The 18,523-nt window shown below is 46.6% G+C and overlaps 2 protein-coding genes across 3 annotated transcripts in view; one reads left to right on the forward strand and one right to left on the reverse strand.

The window, feature by feature from the left end:
- Positions 1-330: 330 nt before the first annotated feature.
- On the reverse strand, positions 331-11,504 carry LOC134015000 (solute carrier family 28 member 3-like). The gene is given in 19 exon segments (XM_062454260.1): positions 331-538; positions 651-765; positions 1,036-1,134; positions 1,758-1,839; positions 2,203-2,400; positions 2,596-2,758; positions 3,354-3,490; positions 3,938-3,966; positions 3,969-4,008; positions 4,010-4,063; positions 4,674-4,754; positions 5,327-5,407; positions 5,740-5,817; positions 5,913-6,026; positions 6,621-6,762; positions 6,986-7,175; positions 9,524-9,615; positions 10,313-10,395; positions 11,430-11,504. Coding segments are annotated over 17 exon segments (1,776 nt in total). The 5' UTR covers positions 9,579-9,615; positions 10,313-10,395; positions 11,430-11,504; the 3' UTR covers positions 331-420.
- Positions 11,505-13,989: 2,485 nt separating this feature from the next.
- The window catches only part of ntrk2a (neurotrophic tyrosine kinase, receptor, type 2a), a 29,386-nt gene continuing 24,852 nt past the window's right edge, over positions 13,990-18,523 (forward strand). For both annotated transcript variants that reach the window (XM_062454233.1, XM_062454234.1), the window contains exons 1-6: positions 13,990-14,462; positions 15,913-15,987; positions 16,390-16,461; positions 16,612-16,680; positions 16,973-17,121; positions 18,311-18,447. In XM_062454233.1, coding sequence (XP_062310217.1) covers positions 14,320-14,462; positions 15,913-15,987; positions 16,390-16,461; positions 16,612-16,680; positions 16,973-17,121; positions 18,311-18,447 — 645 coding nt within the window. In that variant the 5' untranslated portion in view covers positions 13,990-14,319. The remainder of the gene's footprint in view (positions 14,463-15,912; positions 15,988-16,389; positions 16,462-16,611; positions 16,681-16,972; positions 17,122-18,310; positions 18,448-18,523) is intronic.

Genomic DNA, 18,523 nt, shown 5'->3' on the forward strand with positions numbered 1-18,523 from the left:
GTGCGACAATAAATGTATGAATATCTAGGAAAGAAAAACATGTGTAATGCCAGCATTTTAATTTAATAAACATTAAATATATTTAAAAATTTTTTTTACAAAGACTGGTATAAAAATATGATTGATGATTTATTAGAACACTCAGATTATAACACTCTAAAATATGTAGCCAAGGCTCTCATCTGCTTCAAAAGCTTTGCTTACCACCACCTCCACCCCCTCCCTCCTCCCACTCCTCCCCTCCACACCCTCCCTCCTCCCACTCCTCCCCTAACACTCCTCCCTCCCTCCTCCTGCTTATCTGATCCAACCCCCCATGCTATTGCTATTTTACTTCAACTGCTCCTCCTGCTCCTCCTCCTCCTCTTCATCATCCTCCTGCTCCTCCTCTTCATCATCCTCCTGCTCCTCCTCCTGCTCTCAGAACAGCAGGGTGCAGTTGACGAGAGAGGAGGGCACCAGGGAGCAGCAGCCCAGGAGAGACTCCAGACTGTAGCCTCTCCCCAGCGTCACGTTGGAGGGGCTGACCACAGTCACACTGACCAGGAGACACACACACACACACACACACACACACACAGACCCAGATGAGAATGAAGGAAGGAAAAATAATGCAAGAGTAAAAGACAGAAGACCTCCACCTGTGGTACCTTTTGTAGAGCTCAGTGCAGCAGGTGACGACCTGAGTGTTGTTGACTGCTGAAGTGGTGTTAAAGTGAGTCTCCAGAAAGTCACTGCACTGCAACTCTGGGATGTACAGCATGCCTTGAAAAAACACACACACACACACAACCATGACATGACTGATCACATACACACGCATACACGCACATGAAACCGCACAACACAACCATGACATGACTGATCACATACACACGCACACCTACACGCACACAAAACCGGACAACACAACACTAAACACACAAACAAAAGCACAAACAATGACAACACAACAATGACGACACAACAATGACAACCGATCACACACACACACACACACACAGGCACACACAGGCACACACACACCCCTGCTACCTGCGATGCAGGCAGTCATGAAGCAGGCTACAGTGCCTGAGGCCAGAGCCCTGAGGGCGCAGCGCGAGATGTCTGCTCTCCGCTCGGGGGCCATGGACGCTGCAGGGGAACAGCACAGGAACGTCAGAGGAACGTCAGAGGAACGTCAGAGGAACGTCAGAGGAACGTCAGAGGAACGTCAGGGGAACGTCAGGGGAACAGCACAGGAATGTCAGAGGAACGTCAGAGGAACGTCAGAGGAACGTCAGGGGAACAGCACAGGAATGTCAGAGGAACGTCAGAGCTACGTCAGAGGAACGTTAGGGGAACAGCACAGGAACGTCAGAGGAACGTCAGAGCTACGTCAGAGGAACAGCACAGGAACGTCAATGGAACGTCAGAGCTACGTCAGAGGAACGTCAGTGGATCAGCACAGGAATGCTAGTGGAACGCTAGTGAACCGATGGTGAAACGTCCCTGCAACATTAGTGGAAGGTCACAGTAATTTTAGTGGAACGTCAAAGCAATGATTCAGCTGTAACATTTGACAACAAAAATGAAAACCCTATCTGTCATGATACAGCAATCTCATATCTAAACAATGTCTAAACAGAGACATAGAAATGTCCCAATGTTGTTAAACCGCTGCACTACGACCAACATCAGGAGAATGATTGAACCTGTAATAACACACCACTGATACAGTTACACCACAGGGACCAATCAGAGCGGGCGGAACTCACAGAGTCCGCCAATCATCATTCCCAGCGAGCCGAAATTGGCGAATCCACACAGAGCGTACGTTGCTATGGTTTCAGAGTGCACCTGTGGAGCAGGAAAACAGGCTGTCTTCATGCAATATGATGCAACAACCAATCAGCATCCATGAAATATGCAACAACCAATCAGCATCCATGAAATATGCAACAGCTCATTAGCATAACATGTTCTACAATTTACTGGCATCCTGCGTTCATAAATCTCTTTAAGTTAACTTGAGTCCACTGGAATATCAAAGTTCAGATAAAACTGAAGCAATACAGAGGGTGGAAAAATGGCATTGAACCCACAGAAAGAGTGAGGCGCACACACACATACACTCACAGACACACATACACACTCACACACAGACTCACAGACACACATACACACACACACACACACACACACACACACTCACACACTCACAGACAGGTACTGCTTGACATCGTTCTTGTACTCCGGAGCCCCTTCTTCCCGCAACTTAATGAGCGCAGCCAGCCTCTGATAGGCCACAAACTCGTTAAAGAAGGTTTTGAGACCAATCAGCTCCCCCACGATGAAGCTGTCCTCCCAGGCCACACCCATGAGGAAGGAGAAGGGCATGAACAGGTAGGAGCAGATGAGCTGACGATGGAGAGAGAGATGGAGAGAGAGAGAGGGGGGGAGAGAGGGGGGAGAGAGAGGGGTGGGGAGAGAGAGTGGGGGAGAGGGGAGAGTGGGGGGAAGAGTGACAGGACAGAGAGAGGTGAAGAGAGGTGAAGTTATTGTAAAGTCACTATCATGTGTGGTACTTATACATATATGTGTGTGTGTCCTCACAGAGAAGCTGAGCTCGGGGTAGTCGAACATGCCTCCCAGCCAGGAGAGGGCAGCGTTGAGGAAGCTCAGCAGGGCCAGGAAGGCGATGAGGTTCACCACGATGTTGGCAACCAGGACAACAGATGAAGAGGCACCATGAGACGCCGCCTCCAGCAGGTTATTACCCTCCCTGGAGACACGATAGGAGGAGGAGGAGAGGACAGGAGAGGAGGAGGAGAGAGGAGAAGGAGGAGAGGAGAGGAGGAGGAGAGAGGAGGAGGAGAAGGAGGAGGAGGAGGAGGAGGAGAGGAGGAGGAGGAGAGGAGGAGGAGAGGAGAGGAGGAGGAGAGAGGAGGAGAGGAGAGGAGGAGGAGAGGAGGAGGAGAGAGGAGGAGAAGGAGGAGGAGGAGGAGAGGAGAGAGGAGAGGAGGAGGAGAGGAGAGAGGAGAGAGGAGGAGGAGGAGGAGGAGGAGGAGGAGGAGAGAGGAGAGAGGAGAAGGAGAACGAGAAGGAGAAGGAGAAGGAGGAGGAGGAGGAGGAGGAGGAGGAGGAGGAGGAGGAGGATAGATTTAGGCAGGAGTAAAAAGGATTGTGAAAAATAAAGATACATCTAACAACCTGAAGACCCTTGGAAAGCAGATGCATGCTTGTGTGTGTGTGTACATCTGTCAGTGTGTGTGTGTGTGTTCATCTGTCAGTGTGTGTGTGTGTGTGTGTGTGTGTGTACATCGGTCAGTGTGTGTGTGTGTGTACATCTGTCAGTGTGTGTGTGTCTCTCTGTCTCACCTTTCTCCAGCTTGAGGCCTTTCTTGGCTGTGACGGTCCTGGTCTCGGTCTCCGGCCAGGAGATCTTGGCAATGGCCAGGGAGGCCGGAGCCGACATCACAGAGGCAGTCAGCAGATGAGACGCTTCGATCTGGCTCACAGATTAGGTGTGTGTGGTTTAGATTAGAACAAATTACACCAGCGCGCGTAGATGTGTTTGAGTACGTGTGTGTGTTCTTTGAACACAAAATGGGTGGAGAAGGAAATGACCAAAGGTATATCACCCGGCTGACTGTAATTCCTGTGTTTTAGGACATGTCAGACAAATAAGTACAAGGTCAATGATGTCAAGGTGATGATCTCAAGTGCTTAGTAGCATTACATTTACATTACATTAGCAGTTAAATATGAAACTTTCTAATTGACCTTGTCACCCCAATCCTCTTCCCTACTCCTCCAACCCTCCTTCTTCCACCTCTCTGTTCCTTCTCCTCTTCCTCCCTACAGATCCTCCTCTTCATCTCCTTCTACCTCCCTACAGATCCTCCTCTTCATCTCCTTCTACCTCCCTACAGATCCTCCTCCTCCCCTTCCTCACCCCGAAGGAGATGAAGGCTCCCAGGACGGACCAGCGATGGTGGCGAAGCCTCCTGTCATGACCGCGTGATCTCTCAGACTTCGTCAGCTGGGATATGTACGGGCGAATCAGGAGAGGAGATTCTGTCTGGGAGAGAGGAAGAGAGAGAGAGGGAGAGGGGGGGGAAGAGAGGAAGAGAGAGTGAGAGAAAGAGAGAGAGGGGGGTGGATGGATGGATGGAGAGAGAGAGAGAGAGAGAGGGGGGGGGGGAGGGAGAGAGGAAGAAAGAGTGTGAGAGAGAGAGAGAGAGAGAGAGAGAGAGAGAGAGAGAGAGAGAGGGGGGGAGAGGAAGAAAGAGTGTGTGAGAGAGAGAGAGAGAGAGAGAGAGAGAGAGAGAGAGAGAGAGAGAGAGAGAGAGAGAGAGAGAGAGAGAGAGAGAGAGAGAGAGAGAGAGGGGGGGGGGGGGAAGGGAGAGAGGAAGAAAGAGTGTGTGAGAGAGAGAGAGAGAGAGAGAGAGAGAGAGAGAGAGAGAGAGAGAGAGAGAGAGAGAGAGAGAGAGAGAGAGAGAGAGAGAGAGAAAGAGAGAGAGAGAGAGGGGGGGGAGAGAGAGTGAGAGGGAGAGAGAAAGAGACAGAGAGAGGGGGGGATGGATGGATGGATGGAGAGGGAGGGAGAGAGAGAGAGGTTATTTCCCCGACAGCTTTTGGTGTGTATTAGACTAGTCTTCTTTCACATCAATATTTTATGGAGTCATCACCTGTCCCACGAATATGTTACCGGCTGCAACCATGGACTCTGTCGGAGAAGTTCCCATGGTAACCTGCATGATGAATCCCACCTAAGGAAGTTCAAAGCAGGTCAACAACAACAAAATCCAGGACTATTATAAAAACACAATTAGTGTACTCAGACAACATAGGGAGTCAGGTGGCTGAGCGGTGAGGGAATCGGGCTAGTAATCCGAGGGTTGCCAGTTCGATTCCGGTCATGCCAACTGACGTTGTGTCCTTGGGCAAGGCACTTCACCCTACTTGCCTCGGGGGAATGTCCCTGTACTTACTGTAAGTCGCTCTGGATAAGAGCATCTGCTAAATGTAATGTAAATGTAATATTGTGTATCTCTCTTTTTTAGTTAGGTCATGAGCTATTTCAGCTCTTCAGCTGAAATAGCTCATCAGCTATTTATGCTAATCTATCCAACCGGTTCGATCTAGTTTTGATCATTTAGTCTTTTAAAACATGCCCTTCTTCCTTGACTGCTGAGGAAGCAAGGAAAGCATAACTAACCAGCAGATAACTGATTTATTGAGGTAGTTTGTCAGTTGGCAGGCAAGGCTTCCCATCTGCCACACAAAAGCTTCCTGGAGCGATGATGATGGTAATTATAACGATGAAGATGATGGTCAGTACCTTGAAGATGAGCCACTGCATGAACCCCAGGTAGTAGAGCATGGAGATGATTGTGCTGAAGAACACCACAATGGGAAGGACCTTCACACACAACACAACACAGGGTGTCCTTCAATGTGTGTGTGAGAGTGTGTGTGTGTGTGTGTGTGTGTAAAAAAGAGAGAAACAGTATGTGTGTGTGTGATTCAGAGAGTGTGAGTGAGTGAGTGAGTGAGTGAGTGAGTGTGTGTGCGTGTGTGTGTGTGTGTGTGTGAGTGAGTGAGTGAGTGAGTGAATGAGTGAATGCGTGAGTGAACGAGTGAGTGAGTGAGTGAATGAGTGAAATGTTGAGTGAATGAGTGACTGGGTGAGTGAATGAGTGACTGGGTGAGTGAATGAGTGAATGGGTGAGTGAATGAGTGACTGAAGGATACCTTGAAGGCGAAGAAGTGGTCAGTGTAGCTGTCACCAAACACAAACCTGGAACCTGCGTCAGTGTAGGAGAGAAACACCTATTCATGGAAGGAGAGAGACAAGAAGATCACTAACACCAGAGCTATGTTTATGTGTGTGTCTGTGTCTGTGTGTATGTGTGTCTGTACTGTACCTCTACTTGTTTGCCCAGCCAGTCCACAGCGGTGAAACCAGCCTTCGTCCTGAGAATGAGAAGACCAAACAGGAACTGCAGACCCACTCCACACACCACTGTCCTCCATTTCACCTGCAGCAGAGAAAGGGAGAGGGAGGGAGAGACACAGAGAGAGAGGGAGGGAGAGACACAGAGAGAGAGGGAGGGAGAGGGAGGGAGAGACACAGAGAGAGAGGGAGGGAGAGACACAGAGAGAGAGGGAGGGAGAGACACAGAGAGAGAGGGAGGGAGACGGAGGGAGAGACACAGAGAGAGAGGGAGGGAGAGACACAGAGAGAGAGGGAGGGAGAGGGAGGGAGAGACAGAGGGAGGGAGAGGGAGAGACACAGAGAGAGAGGGAGGGAGAGACAGAGGGAGGGAGGGAGGGAAAGTGGACAAAGGAGAGGAAGGGGAGATAGAGAAGTAATTGCATGTGTTGTCTCGTTGCTGTGGACTTCTTATCGACACCTGGCAACAATGTTTAACTTGAATATGAATGCCAATGAAGCATAATGAATTTAATTGCTTACAGTAACTCCAAAATGTGTGTGTGTGTGTGAGTGAGTGAGTGAGTGAGTGAGTGAGTGAGAGAGTGTGTGTGTGTGTGTAAGAGAGAGAGATAAAGAGAGTGTGTGTGTGTGTGTGTGTGTGTGTGAGAGAGAGACAGAGTGTGTGTGTGTGTCTCACCCTGAAGGGGTTCCTGGAGAAGAGCACCATGATCAGGAGGAAGACCAGGCCGGAGAACGAGACCAGCTGTCGGGTTCCTTGTTTGGCCGTGTCCAGAACCAGCCAGCACACCAGCCCCACCAGCAGCAGAGCACACACCACCCTGAGTGGAGATGAGGGGGGGGGATACAGACGGAGAGGCAGAAGGATGACAATAATAAAGAAGAAGACATGCTGGTTGATTATAAAACAGTGAGATCATAAATTAGATAATGGACAGCTAGTGAAGATACAGAGAGAGAGAGAGAGAGAGAGAGAGAGAGAGAGAGAGAGAGAGAGAGAGAGAGAGGGGGGGGGGGAAGAGACGAAAAAACGGCGTGACTCACCATCTCATCCAGACCCACTGATTGTTGAAGACGGACTTGGCAGGATCTAGACTCTTCCACAGCTGACTGCCATAGCGATCCATCAGCCAATCCCAGCCCAGGAAGAACATGGCTGCCAAGGTTAGCACCAGCAGGGCCAACGCACGCTGGAAGTTGATCACGCATGCCGCTATCACCACAGCAACCAATCCTGAAAACAAGACCATAGATTAATCCAGATTTGATCAATGTGTCGTGTTTATTGGGTGTGCTTTGCCTTCGGCAAGGGCACAACCTTTGTTCTCTCACATATATATTATTTTTATTATTTTTATTATTCTTTTTGCCCCCCTAAAACTCAGTCAATATTTGGCCTGCATAGACAACCTAGGTGTCAAAAGTTTCGTCTTGGTAGCGATTGAGTTGCTTCTGTTGTGATTTACGTTCCGTTGCATGGTTTAAGTGGAAATTAATTTTTTGTGGCGAAAAGTGAAGCTAACGGTGGCTAACTTGCTAGCCACAGTCAATGACGCTACTTACGTCACTAACGTCACGACAACTCGCGTGACTACCTCTAGCAAAACATTAGTTTAGCAGCTCACTTCTGGGAGATAGCTAAGCTAACTGCTTTACTGCAAGGCAGCTGCAGAAACGCCACAAGCAAAGAGGCCAGGGTGATAACTATTTACTAATTTTACTTTGTGATATGACACACAATTGTGACGTGTAATGTACAATATAAGCTGATTTTATTAAGGAAGTACATCTACTTTCGGAAACAGTAGTCTACTATGTCACTGAAGTATTAGCACCATGACATTAGCCTCTGTTGCCCGGGCAACACATACTACAGTGGTCTATGATGCATCTGTTTTCAATCGTTAAAATAAACATTCCTCACAAATACATTTTCGTTGTAGGATTTATTATGACATTACATTACAAGTAAACGATTTGTGGGTGAATTTATCATTACCTGTGGTTTCAAACCAGTGTTGCTCACTGAAACGCTGTACTGTAGCCTACGCGAGACACAGCTGTTTAGGAAGTCAAACGGCGACAGAACATGTTCGGCACTCCCCTTACTTAAACCAAAAGTCTATGTAACTACTAACCTTAACTTCATTGCCACAGCCTAAACTTTGTCAATCTGTTCATGAAAATAATTAATTTCAGCGTAAACCGTACAACGGAACGTTGAATCCAATTCAACCAACGCAATCGCTACCAAGACGAACGAACACAGCAGTAGTCTACTAGTACTGTACCGTAGTACTAGTACAATTTACCGGGGAAGCTTCTCCACACAGGGCTATATTGCACTTGGCGTTGTTACTGACAATGATCGCTACCAGTGAGCTTTTTATGAATGAGCGATTTTCCACTAAATAAATGTCAAGCTTATTTACGTTTTTGAGGGCATATTTTCAGTTAGCAGATGGTACTGTTTGAATCGCGATTCCATCTTCTACTGCCGGTAACGTCGTAGAATAATCTTCAAAGGGGGTTCTTTATTCACGAATGAATGCAATATGAGTAGGCTAAATTCCTTAAAATATCACGAGAAGGGAAAAACTTAAAAGGACGTTTAAATCATAGAGATTAGGTCAATTTTTACACCGGTCTGCCAAATTTATTCGTTTTGATTCAACGATGAGGCTGCCTCTTGCAGGGGAAATGAGAAGACATCTATTTCATTCTACACTTCACTCGTATTTTCAGTTGTAAATGAGACGCAAAAAATGCTTTTAAATCTATGTAATCTTTATAAATAATAAGTATGCATTTTTATATAAAATATACAGAAATATCAGTTGTAAAAATGTCATTCAAAAATGGACCCCTGTGCAACCGACGCAAGCAAGCACACCCTACAATTTCCCCAGAAATTGTACCCTCTCTAGTTATGACGTGATATCTCATCACTGAGCTGTGTGAGACATGCTGTAGAGTGTAGACATCACTTCCTGTCTTCCTGTCAGGTGATCCCTTCTGGATTATTTCTAACGTGTTATCTTTTTTTTCATTCCGAGGTCACACACACATAAATAATTTTATGGACTGAGTTAGTCTGGTGTAAATGTTAATAAGCCACACACCAGTGATAAGTCTTAAAGGTCCCATGACATGAAAATTTCACTTTAGGAGGTTATTTAACATTAATATGAGTCCCCTTAGCCTGCCTTTGGTCTCCCAGTGGCTAGAAATGTTGATGGGTGTAAACCAAGTCCTGGGTATTCTTCTCCGCCTTTAAGAAAATGAAAGCTCAAACGCTCAGATTTGAAAATGTTCCTCTTATGTCATCATAAAAGGAACACACACTCATACAGATACAGCACCCTGCACGCACACACACACTCATACAGAGACAGCACCCTGCACGCACACACACACACTCATACAGAGACAGCACCCTGCACTCACACACCCACACTTGAAGTCTCCTCGACTAAGCAGTCTGATCCTCCCAAACAAGCCACGAGTGTAACAGATGATGTCATCCGAGGTCAATGTACTGTAAGACCTGATCCTGGACCTGAGGTTAATGCTGTCACCCACCTACAGCGAAGACAAGCCGAAGACCCAGACTGATCCAAGATCTGTGTTCCTCCATGTATCTGTGAACACAATCCAGTTTCTTCTCCAGAAACCTAGAATGATTTATGAAAGACTTTACCACACACAAACTGAAGACACACACTTTTTAAATTGTTCTAGTCACCATTTTTCTATTAGTCTATTTTACACATCTAAAATCTGTTTCGATGGATTAATCAAGGTCAACTGTACATTACTGACGGAGCTAAAGGTTAAATTGTTAGGTTAAATTAGTTGAAAGTCTAACTTTGCAGTATAGGGGAAGCCTAATTTCTATGGAGGACTAAAAGTGCCACAATGAATTAAATAAATACACCATTAAATAAATAAATACACCATTAAATAATTACTTAAATGTGTCATTAATTAATTAAAATAGACATTAAATACATAAATGTGTTCTTAAATGTGTCATGAATTAATTAAAATACCAATTCATTTAATGTAAAATACATATATAAATTATTTCACTATTTAAGTATTTCATGCTACATTTCATGCTACATTTCATGCTACATTTCATGCTACATTTCACAAGGAGTTGTGTAACAGTTGTGTATCAGACCTGAGATATGTTGATGATTGTAAATTTCGGGGCAATTCAGTTTTTACTGCAAGGCCGAAGTGTTCGTTGTATGGTTTCTTCTTATCAATAAATCATTAACTACTCTTATCAATAAATCATTAACTACTACAACTAAATAAACCTGAAAAAATAAAAATAGTAACTAACATCTGGCAAGTGTATACCTTTTCTTGGGTTGTCCTCCATCTTTACTCTCTGAATCCTGGAGGGAGTAGGGGACATCCTGCACATCAACACTGACAGACTCCTGTTGTGAACACATACACATATATGAGCTGTGATAGAATTCAAGAGACTAAGTAACTCTTTGGAGTCATCCATCAGTCTTCACATGGATCCACAGTATGGGGCAATGACTCTGAACCTCCATCTTTCCCTTCCAGCCTCTGAACCTCTATCTTTCCCTTCCAGCCTCTGAACCTCCCTCTTTCCCTTCCAGCCTCTGAACCTCTATCTTTCCTTTCAGCCTCTGAACCTCTATCTTTCCCTTTTTGCCTCAGTGTGTCCTGGCAGTTGAACAACGACACCAAGACAGTTGACCAACAGTTGCTTTCCCATTTCACACCTTCTGTTCATTCAGCGGATGCTTCTCTCCAAAGCAAAGTACAAACAGTGCACGTAGACAGCACAGCAGAAAATCAATTGTGTCGTTCACCTCAACACTATGCTAACCTTTCCAGTTGGCTGCCAGTGTTTGGTTTTGGTCACAGCGAGTATGTTTTGTTCAGAATCTCCTGATAAGAGCTACAGGGAGTCAAGTTTGACTAGTGTGTGTGCACGTTTGTCCACTCAATGAGTTACTCGCAAACCCTGATTCTTGGTGTGTATGTGTGCTGGTTAAATAACCTACAAAAGCAAAGGGTGTTTGCAGATGTGTGTTGTGCTTGCAGTCCTGGGAAAGGAGTCTGTGTGTCCCAGAGCGACAGTGATTGAACGTAACTGTGTTCACGTATATATTTCTGTCTGAAGGGATTTTACAGGTTCGTTACTCACATTTTTCAGTTTTTGTGTTATATGTGTGAGCACCTGTTTGTCCGTATGTGTGTGTGTGTGTGACACAGAGAGAGAAACACAAGGAGAGAGAGAAACAAAGGGAAAGAGAGAGAGAGACAGACAGAGACAGGGACAAAGACAGAGAAAGAAAGAGAGAGAGCGAGCGAGACAAAAAGAGAGAGAGATCGAGAGAGAAAGGGGAACGAGAGAGAAAGAGAGCGAGAGATGAAGAGAAAGAGAGAACGAGAGAGAGACATAGACAAACACAAAGAAAGAGAGAGTTCCTACCTCAGACTGGAAGGCTTGGTTGTCCAGCCCAGTTGACTGCTCTGCTCTCCAACTCCATTCATCTCCATAGTAAACACTGAACTACCTGAAACTTAGGAGGAAGTGCTCTTATACGGGCCTTACTCTCTCTCCCTCTCCGTTTCCATTCCCTCTCTCTTCCCATCCATCTCCCTCTCTTTCTTGCTCTCCCTATATCTCCCTCTCTCTCTCTCCCCCCCTCTCTCTTTTCTGACTAACCTTTACAAGGAACTGGGAAGGGTGGTGACACACGCACATTAGTGACAATGACTCCTTACTCTGTTCGACTGCTCTTTCCCTGTCATCGGGAGATATGATTAAGGCTATTTAGTGGGATTTGTTAAACAGTAACCTCTTTCTCCACCCCTTTATTTCTCTCTCTCACACACAAAATGGTAAAAAAAAGAATAGTATAGGCAAGATTGTAAATCGGTTTACTTTGAGAATTCAATGGCACTGTCGAAACACTGCCCCTTAACCCTTGTGCTGCCTTCGGGTCACATGACCCAAAGGTTCATAACGAACCATCGTTGTGTTACCCAATTTTACCCAATACAAAAACAAATAAAAATCATTTTCTTTTAACCTTCGCAATGTGGAGGGTCTGAGACAGCCCGACGGTTAAAAGAAAATGCTTCACTTTGTTTTGTATGCGGTAAAGTTGTCACAATACGACGGTGGGTAACAATGACTGATGGGTCAGAATGACCCGAAGAGAACACAAGGATTAAAAACCCGTTCTATAGGGCTGCGCTTTACCATCGCATCTGGTGGTTTACTGTAAGAACTGCACTTGTAATTCTCAATTTAAGCACTAAATGGCGGTAACTAATAACTAATGACTAATGAGAAAACCCTTAAACACACACTCATACAGAGACATTGAAGCGCCGTCCAATGAATACAACCGGACCTAAACGAGAGGGAAGAAAATAAATCAGACAAGGTGTAGATGAAGACATTTACATTAATTGTTGAATCCCATTGAACTAAAAAAAGACAATAGGGAAAGGGATAAAGGGATTAAAAAAAAATCCATTACACTTCTTAGTAAAGCATAACTTGTGGAGACGCAATTAAAAAAAGTTACAATAGTTTTTTTCAAAATTTCATATCAAGCTTTCAAATATTATATATATAAATAAAAAATTTGACGTGTCCAGAACTGTTTCTGCAAGCGTGAGCCATATAATTCTCGATATTATGATCCACGGTTGGCACATGTCCTCTTCGGTCTTTTGTTGTCTGACGGAGGCCTTGGATGGGTCTTGTGAGGCCTAATGTACATCTTGGAGACTCCCCATTACATTTGTTCAGACGTTGAGTTAAATAACAAACATTTAGTGCGTCACCTCGCACGTCACTCCACACGTGGAGAGGACATTGGGAGAGACGAGCGCGCTCCTTGATAGCTCTGTTGTCAATGCAGTGTGTGTGTGTGTGTGTGTGTGTGTGCGTGAGTGATGGGAGAGTGCGAGAGGGACAGAGAGAACAAGGGAAGAGGGAGAGACATAGAGAGAGAGAGAGAGAGAGAGGGGGAGGGAGGGAGAGAGAGAGAGAGAGAGAGAGAGAGAGAGAGAGAGAGAGAGAGAGAGAGAGAGAGAGAGAGAGAGAGAGAGAGAGAGAGAGAGAGAGAGAGAGGGAGGGAGGGAGGGAGGGAGGGACAGAGAGAGAGAGAGAGAGAGAGAGAGAGAGAGAGAGAGAGAGAGAGAGAGAGAGAGAGAGAGAGAGAGAGAGAGAGAGAGAGAGAGAGAGGGGACACGTTTTAAGAAGGCAGATTTATTGCTCCATTTGAAATGGGTCCAAGGCTGACTGGCGCTGCTCCACCGTAAATGACGTGTTATTGATTCAGTACACGCGGGAAACTTATCTTTACGATTATGAAATACAGGCTAATGATTTAATAAGGGGACGGAGTCTAGTACATGCGGTAAATAGGTGATGATGGGTGACATGGTGCCGTCTCCCGGTGCTGTCTCGTGACATGGGATTCATTTTCCCCAAAACGGAGACCACAGACCGTCTGAAAGTAGCCCACCTGCAGGAACCGTTACCGTTATTCAAAGATCTTCAACGGACAATTCCCCCAGAAAACATATCCCTGTGCTTCCCTCGTCCTCATGTATGAGGTCATTGTCCATTGACAAGGACGCAATTCGAGCAAGGTTGACCGATACTTGAACGTTTTTACCCTGGGTGTCCGAGAACAATCACAGTGCAATTACACGGGTACATTGATGGCTGTGCACGGGGCGGAGACTATAAACGATATTCCCAACCATCCACAGACTAGCATTGGTACCCACCATCACGCACTTATGGGCACCCGCACCATCTTAAACGTGCGTCGCGAGCAAAGAGGTCCCATCTGACCAGTATCAGATCTGATTATCAGTTGCACAAGCGCAGGACATGCAGGAACTGTTCTGTGTGGCGAAAGACTGAAGAGTACCGTGTCAGCCGGGTTAGAGAGGGAGATAGAGATAGAGAGGAAAGAGAGAGAGAGAGAGAGAGAGAGAGAGAAAGACAGAGAGAGAAAGAGAGAGAGAGAGAGGGAGGAGAGGAGAGGAGAGAGAGAGACGGCGCGAAGGAATCCGTGGCTCTAAGCGTCAGTGTCTCAATGTGATTTTGAGTGACGGGTTAGAGCAGACTGGAGAAGCACTGAGCGGAATAACACACATTTGTCACCGTCTCACCTAATGTTTTTGGGTCCATGCCCGTCTGGGTGAACATCTATAGTCGCTGATTTTCTTCAAGAGAAAGACTGCCAGCGGACCGAGCGGTCCTGGCCGGGCGTGGAGGGAGTAGAGATGAGCGACTTCATGACGGGAAGCGGGTGTCTCTCTTGGGTCTGGGGTTCTGTTGGGTTCTGATGGGTCTGTGGGGGTTCGGTGCCGCGTGCCCCCATTCGTGCTCATGTAGTGGGACCAGGATATCGTGCGTCGGTCAGGACCGTGGCATCGTGGCTTTTCCCATGCTGCAGTCGGATTCTGAGATGGAAAACATCACCGACATGTGAGTGTCTCAAGCTCAATCACCGGGGTAAACGGGGAAAAACACTTGCACGCTCTCTTAGAATACCAAATATGATACGGAGATACACACCTCAATAATGTATTCTCCTTCTGAAATCAAACTTCATGTCCTAATATTACACAGAGCCAATTTGCTTTTTAATCCAATTGCATAACGCCATTGGCTAAACACACGCACCATGCTATTACAGGTAGGCAGATTGCGCCGTAAATGAAGAGATAAGCAGGCCATTACAAATCAAATAAAAGCTTAGTTATAACCTACATATTTTTTCCCCTCTAGTGTATTAACTGTGGGGTTTTCTTTTGCCATTTACTTTACTAAATTAACACTGTCTGCGTGTATCACAACTCTTACATCTGGTGCTTGGACGTTCTGTGTGTTTTCGAGTCGTGGGCTATACCGCCCCGAAATAGGAGAGACAAAAACTATACAGCAGCCAGTGAAAATATTAGCTCAACCACCACAAACCATTATAACGCCACCAATCAGGCCTCGGAACATTAAAATGGAACCTTATTATTCAGACTTGTTTACTACGCACGTGCCTCTGTCAAATGTGGCTTGTTAACAACGGTTGCTAAATGCTTTTTGCAGGCTCGCACTGATAAACAACAATAGAAACATCCAATACTCGTTTTCTAATCCAGCTCAATGTCAAACGAGGCAGGTTCTCCTGTAATAAACAATTGAATACGTAGGCTCTATTTAATAAACAAAACTAAGTGATCCATTCTAGAAAAAAAATATCCCATTCAAATCTGTTTTTGTATCCTATTCTGTATCAAATTCGATTTTGAGATATATATATTTAATTGTAGCTAGTGTACCGCCAAAAGTCTGAATAACGTAGTGATGTGGGGTATTAAGGAATGCCGAGAAACATCTCAAATAAATGTTATTCAGAAAACAGTTTGGTAGTATGTACCCATGCATGACATGCAGGATATATTATAAGGTATGAAAACATAACTTTTAAAAAGTATCGATGACGGACTGAAAAATGCAATTTTTTTCTGTATGTCCACAAAACATGTGATATCAAAATTTGGAGGTTAAGAACTGATATGATAAGTAGTTTCTGCCACCATCAACACGTGCATGCAAACGATATACAAATAAGTAAATAATAAAACTGCCACTGTCGAACTATTTGGATTTACAGTCACAAGTACATCTTACAATTTCCACCAAATAAAAACACTGTCAAATCATACACATGTAGGATTAAATAAAATATATATACTAAAATGGATTTTGAGCAAAACATTGCCAACATGCCACAGTCTTATTTCAAATGACCTTGATGGATGACATACATTCAGAGACAGATCTAGGGCCTTGTAGAGACCAGGACCAGGAAACACTGATGCATCGCAGCACCTCCGCCTTCCACATCAACTCTCACTCCAGCCGTTTGTCATTTCAGATTCATCGCCAATCAGAGTGGCTTCTCATCCATCAACGACAAGGATCTGTATTTTTACCGGAACCTCAGGAATCTGTGAGTGTGTCACGTGATCCCTCCCGGTTACGTAGGCGCGCTGCGCCCCAGGTCGCCATGGCGCCCGCAGGATGATTGGTATCATTAGGAGGGCAAAATGTGCCGTCGTTTATCATGATGGGGTTTCTGTGTTTACCTGCGTGTTTCCTTTCACTATCCGGAATGATCTGGAATGATCTGGAAAGCTCTGGAATGCTGTGGACGTTCTCTTAGCCTGTCTCTCGATGTGTTTGACGATACTAACCCTTGCCCCATCTCCCTCGCCACCCTTACCCCCCCATTCCCCTCACCCACCCCCTCACCCCCCTCATCCACCCCCTTACCCACCTCTTCATCTACTAACCCTTACCCCCTCACCCCCTTACCCACCCCCTATCTCCTCACCCTCCCTCCTCTCCCCAGAACGGTGACTAGCAGCAGTCTGACCTATGTATCTAGACTGGCCTTCCAGGACAATCTCAAGCTACAATATCTGTAAGTGACGCTTTCAAGGTCAACACGTACACACACTGCCCCGCACAAACTGCTGAAAGTCTACAATAATGACTCTAGAGGGATGTGAGCTTGACATAACGACACAGAATGACATGTCATTCTGAACTGAAGTTTGTGTTGATTTGACAGGAATCTGAAAGACAATAACCTGTCATCGCTGTCGTGGAGGATTTTCAGGCATTTAAACATCTCCTATCTGTGAGTATTTATCCACGCATGCAAACACACATGCAACCGTCCTCACACGTGTATGTCATGCACAATGGATGTTTGTGTATGTCTAAATGTGTGTCCCTGTGTGTGTATGCGTCCCTGGTGTGTGTGTTCCTGTGTGTGTGTGCTCCGTTGTGTTCCTGGTGTGTGTGTGTGCCCGTGTGTGCCTCTTGTGTGTGTCCCTGGTGTGTGTGCCCGTGTGTGTCCCTGTGTGTGTCCCTGGTGTGTGTATGTGCACCTGTGCGTGTCCCTGGTGTGTGTGTGTGTGTGTGTGTAGGATCCTGTCAGGGAACCCTCTCCGCTGCTCGTGTGACAACATGTGGATGAAGCTGTGGCTGGGGGAGGAGGCGGAGCAACAGGAGCTGCAGTGCATCCAGGAGGGCGGAGGACGCCGTCCTCTGACCAGACTCACCCTGCCTGGCTGTGGTACTGTCACACACACACACACACGCACACACACACACACACACACACACACACACACACACACACGCCCCCACTCATGCACACATGCCCCTGAATGCTTGAACTGCCACCAGATTCGTCCCTACGATTTCAATTAAATCAAAACGCACACACATCCCGCCATCTACGACACCAGAGCAGCTGTCCATGTCTTCACCCAGGCTCAGACTCTCTCTGCCTGGGGTCCGGAGCACCGGGGGCTGGGGATGAGGGGGGGAGGCAAGGCCTCAGCGGGGCAGACTAGCTGGCATTGATAACACATATTGATCCATCCCCTTCTGGCTGCGCCGCATTAGCGCCGCTATTTTGGGCACGGCCACGATTATGTGTGGGCCCCTGGAGGGGTGGCTGGGAGACCCCTGGCAGAGTGACATATGAAGACAGCAGTAGAGAGAGGAGGCTGGGGCTTCATTGAGATCCTCTCTCTGTCACACTCTGAGACTGCTGGTCTCCCAGTCAAGGTGAAGGAGCTGCAGCCCTGCTTGGCAGATAAACACAGACCTTGGTGGTCAAAAAATATATTTTCGGCCCTTCAGAGTTGCTGAAGGGTGCTCCCAACTTTGACTGAAATGTCGTCCCAGTCCACTGATCTCAGACACACTCTGTGTTCTGTCTGTCCATATGCATTAGGACTGAGAGTGTGTGTGTGTGTGGCTTGGTCTAGTCTGGCCTTCAGGGGTGATGAAGTGACTTTTCAGGATTGATTGAGTTGGTTACCGTAGTGATAAGCGCCGTGAAGATGGCCTTAAGTAGAGATAAGAGATCTGAGTGTCCTGTCTGTCCACGCCTCCTTCCTCGCCAGACGCTGCTACACTATTGGCTGGGAAGGCAAATCAGAAGGCTGCCAGCCTTCTGATTTGACACGGCTGGGTTAGCTCCAGGTCATGGTCACACACACACAAACACACACACAGCCGTGTGTGTGTAGTTTTGGCCTACAACACAGGCTCCAGACTGTGTCCAATCACTTTTAATCTGCGTGGCAGGAGTAACAGAGGACACAGGCGGTAGTAATCAGTGTGTGACAAGAACTGAGTGTTTTTGTTCAAGTGTGTGTGCGTGTGTGTGTGTGTGTGTGTTTGTCCGCGGTGCTCTACTCACCAAGACGTGGGCCTGAACCTCCGCATCTTCCCTCCCTCCATTTCGACAGAGCTCCCCATGGCGACGCTGACTCCGTCCAGGGCGACGGTGACGGAGGGGTCTGACGTGGTGCTGACCTGCAACACCTCCGGAGCGCCGTCCCCAGAGCTCATCTGGACCATGACGCCTGTCATCTCCAACTACGAGGTCCGATGACACACACAGGAGCACACACACACACACAGGAGCACACACACACACAGGAGCACACACACACACAGGA

The sequence above is a fragment of the Osmerus eperlanus genome, chromosome 28 (genome assembly GCF_963692335.1).
Source record: "Osmerus eperlanus chromosome 28, fOsmEpe2.1, whole genome shotgun sequence".
Taxonomy (NCBI): domain Eukaryota; kingdom Metazoa; phylum Chordata; class Actinopteri; order Osmeriformes; family Osmeridae; genus Osmerus; species Osmerus eperlanus.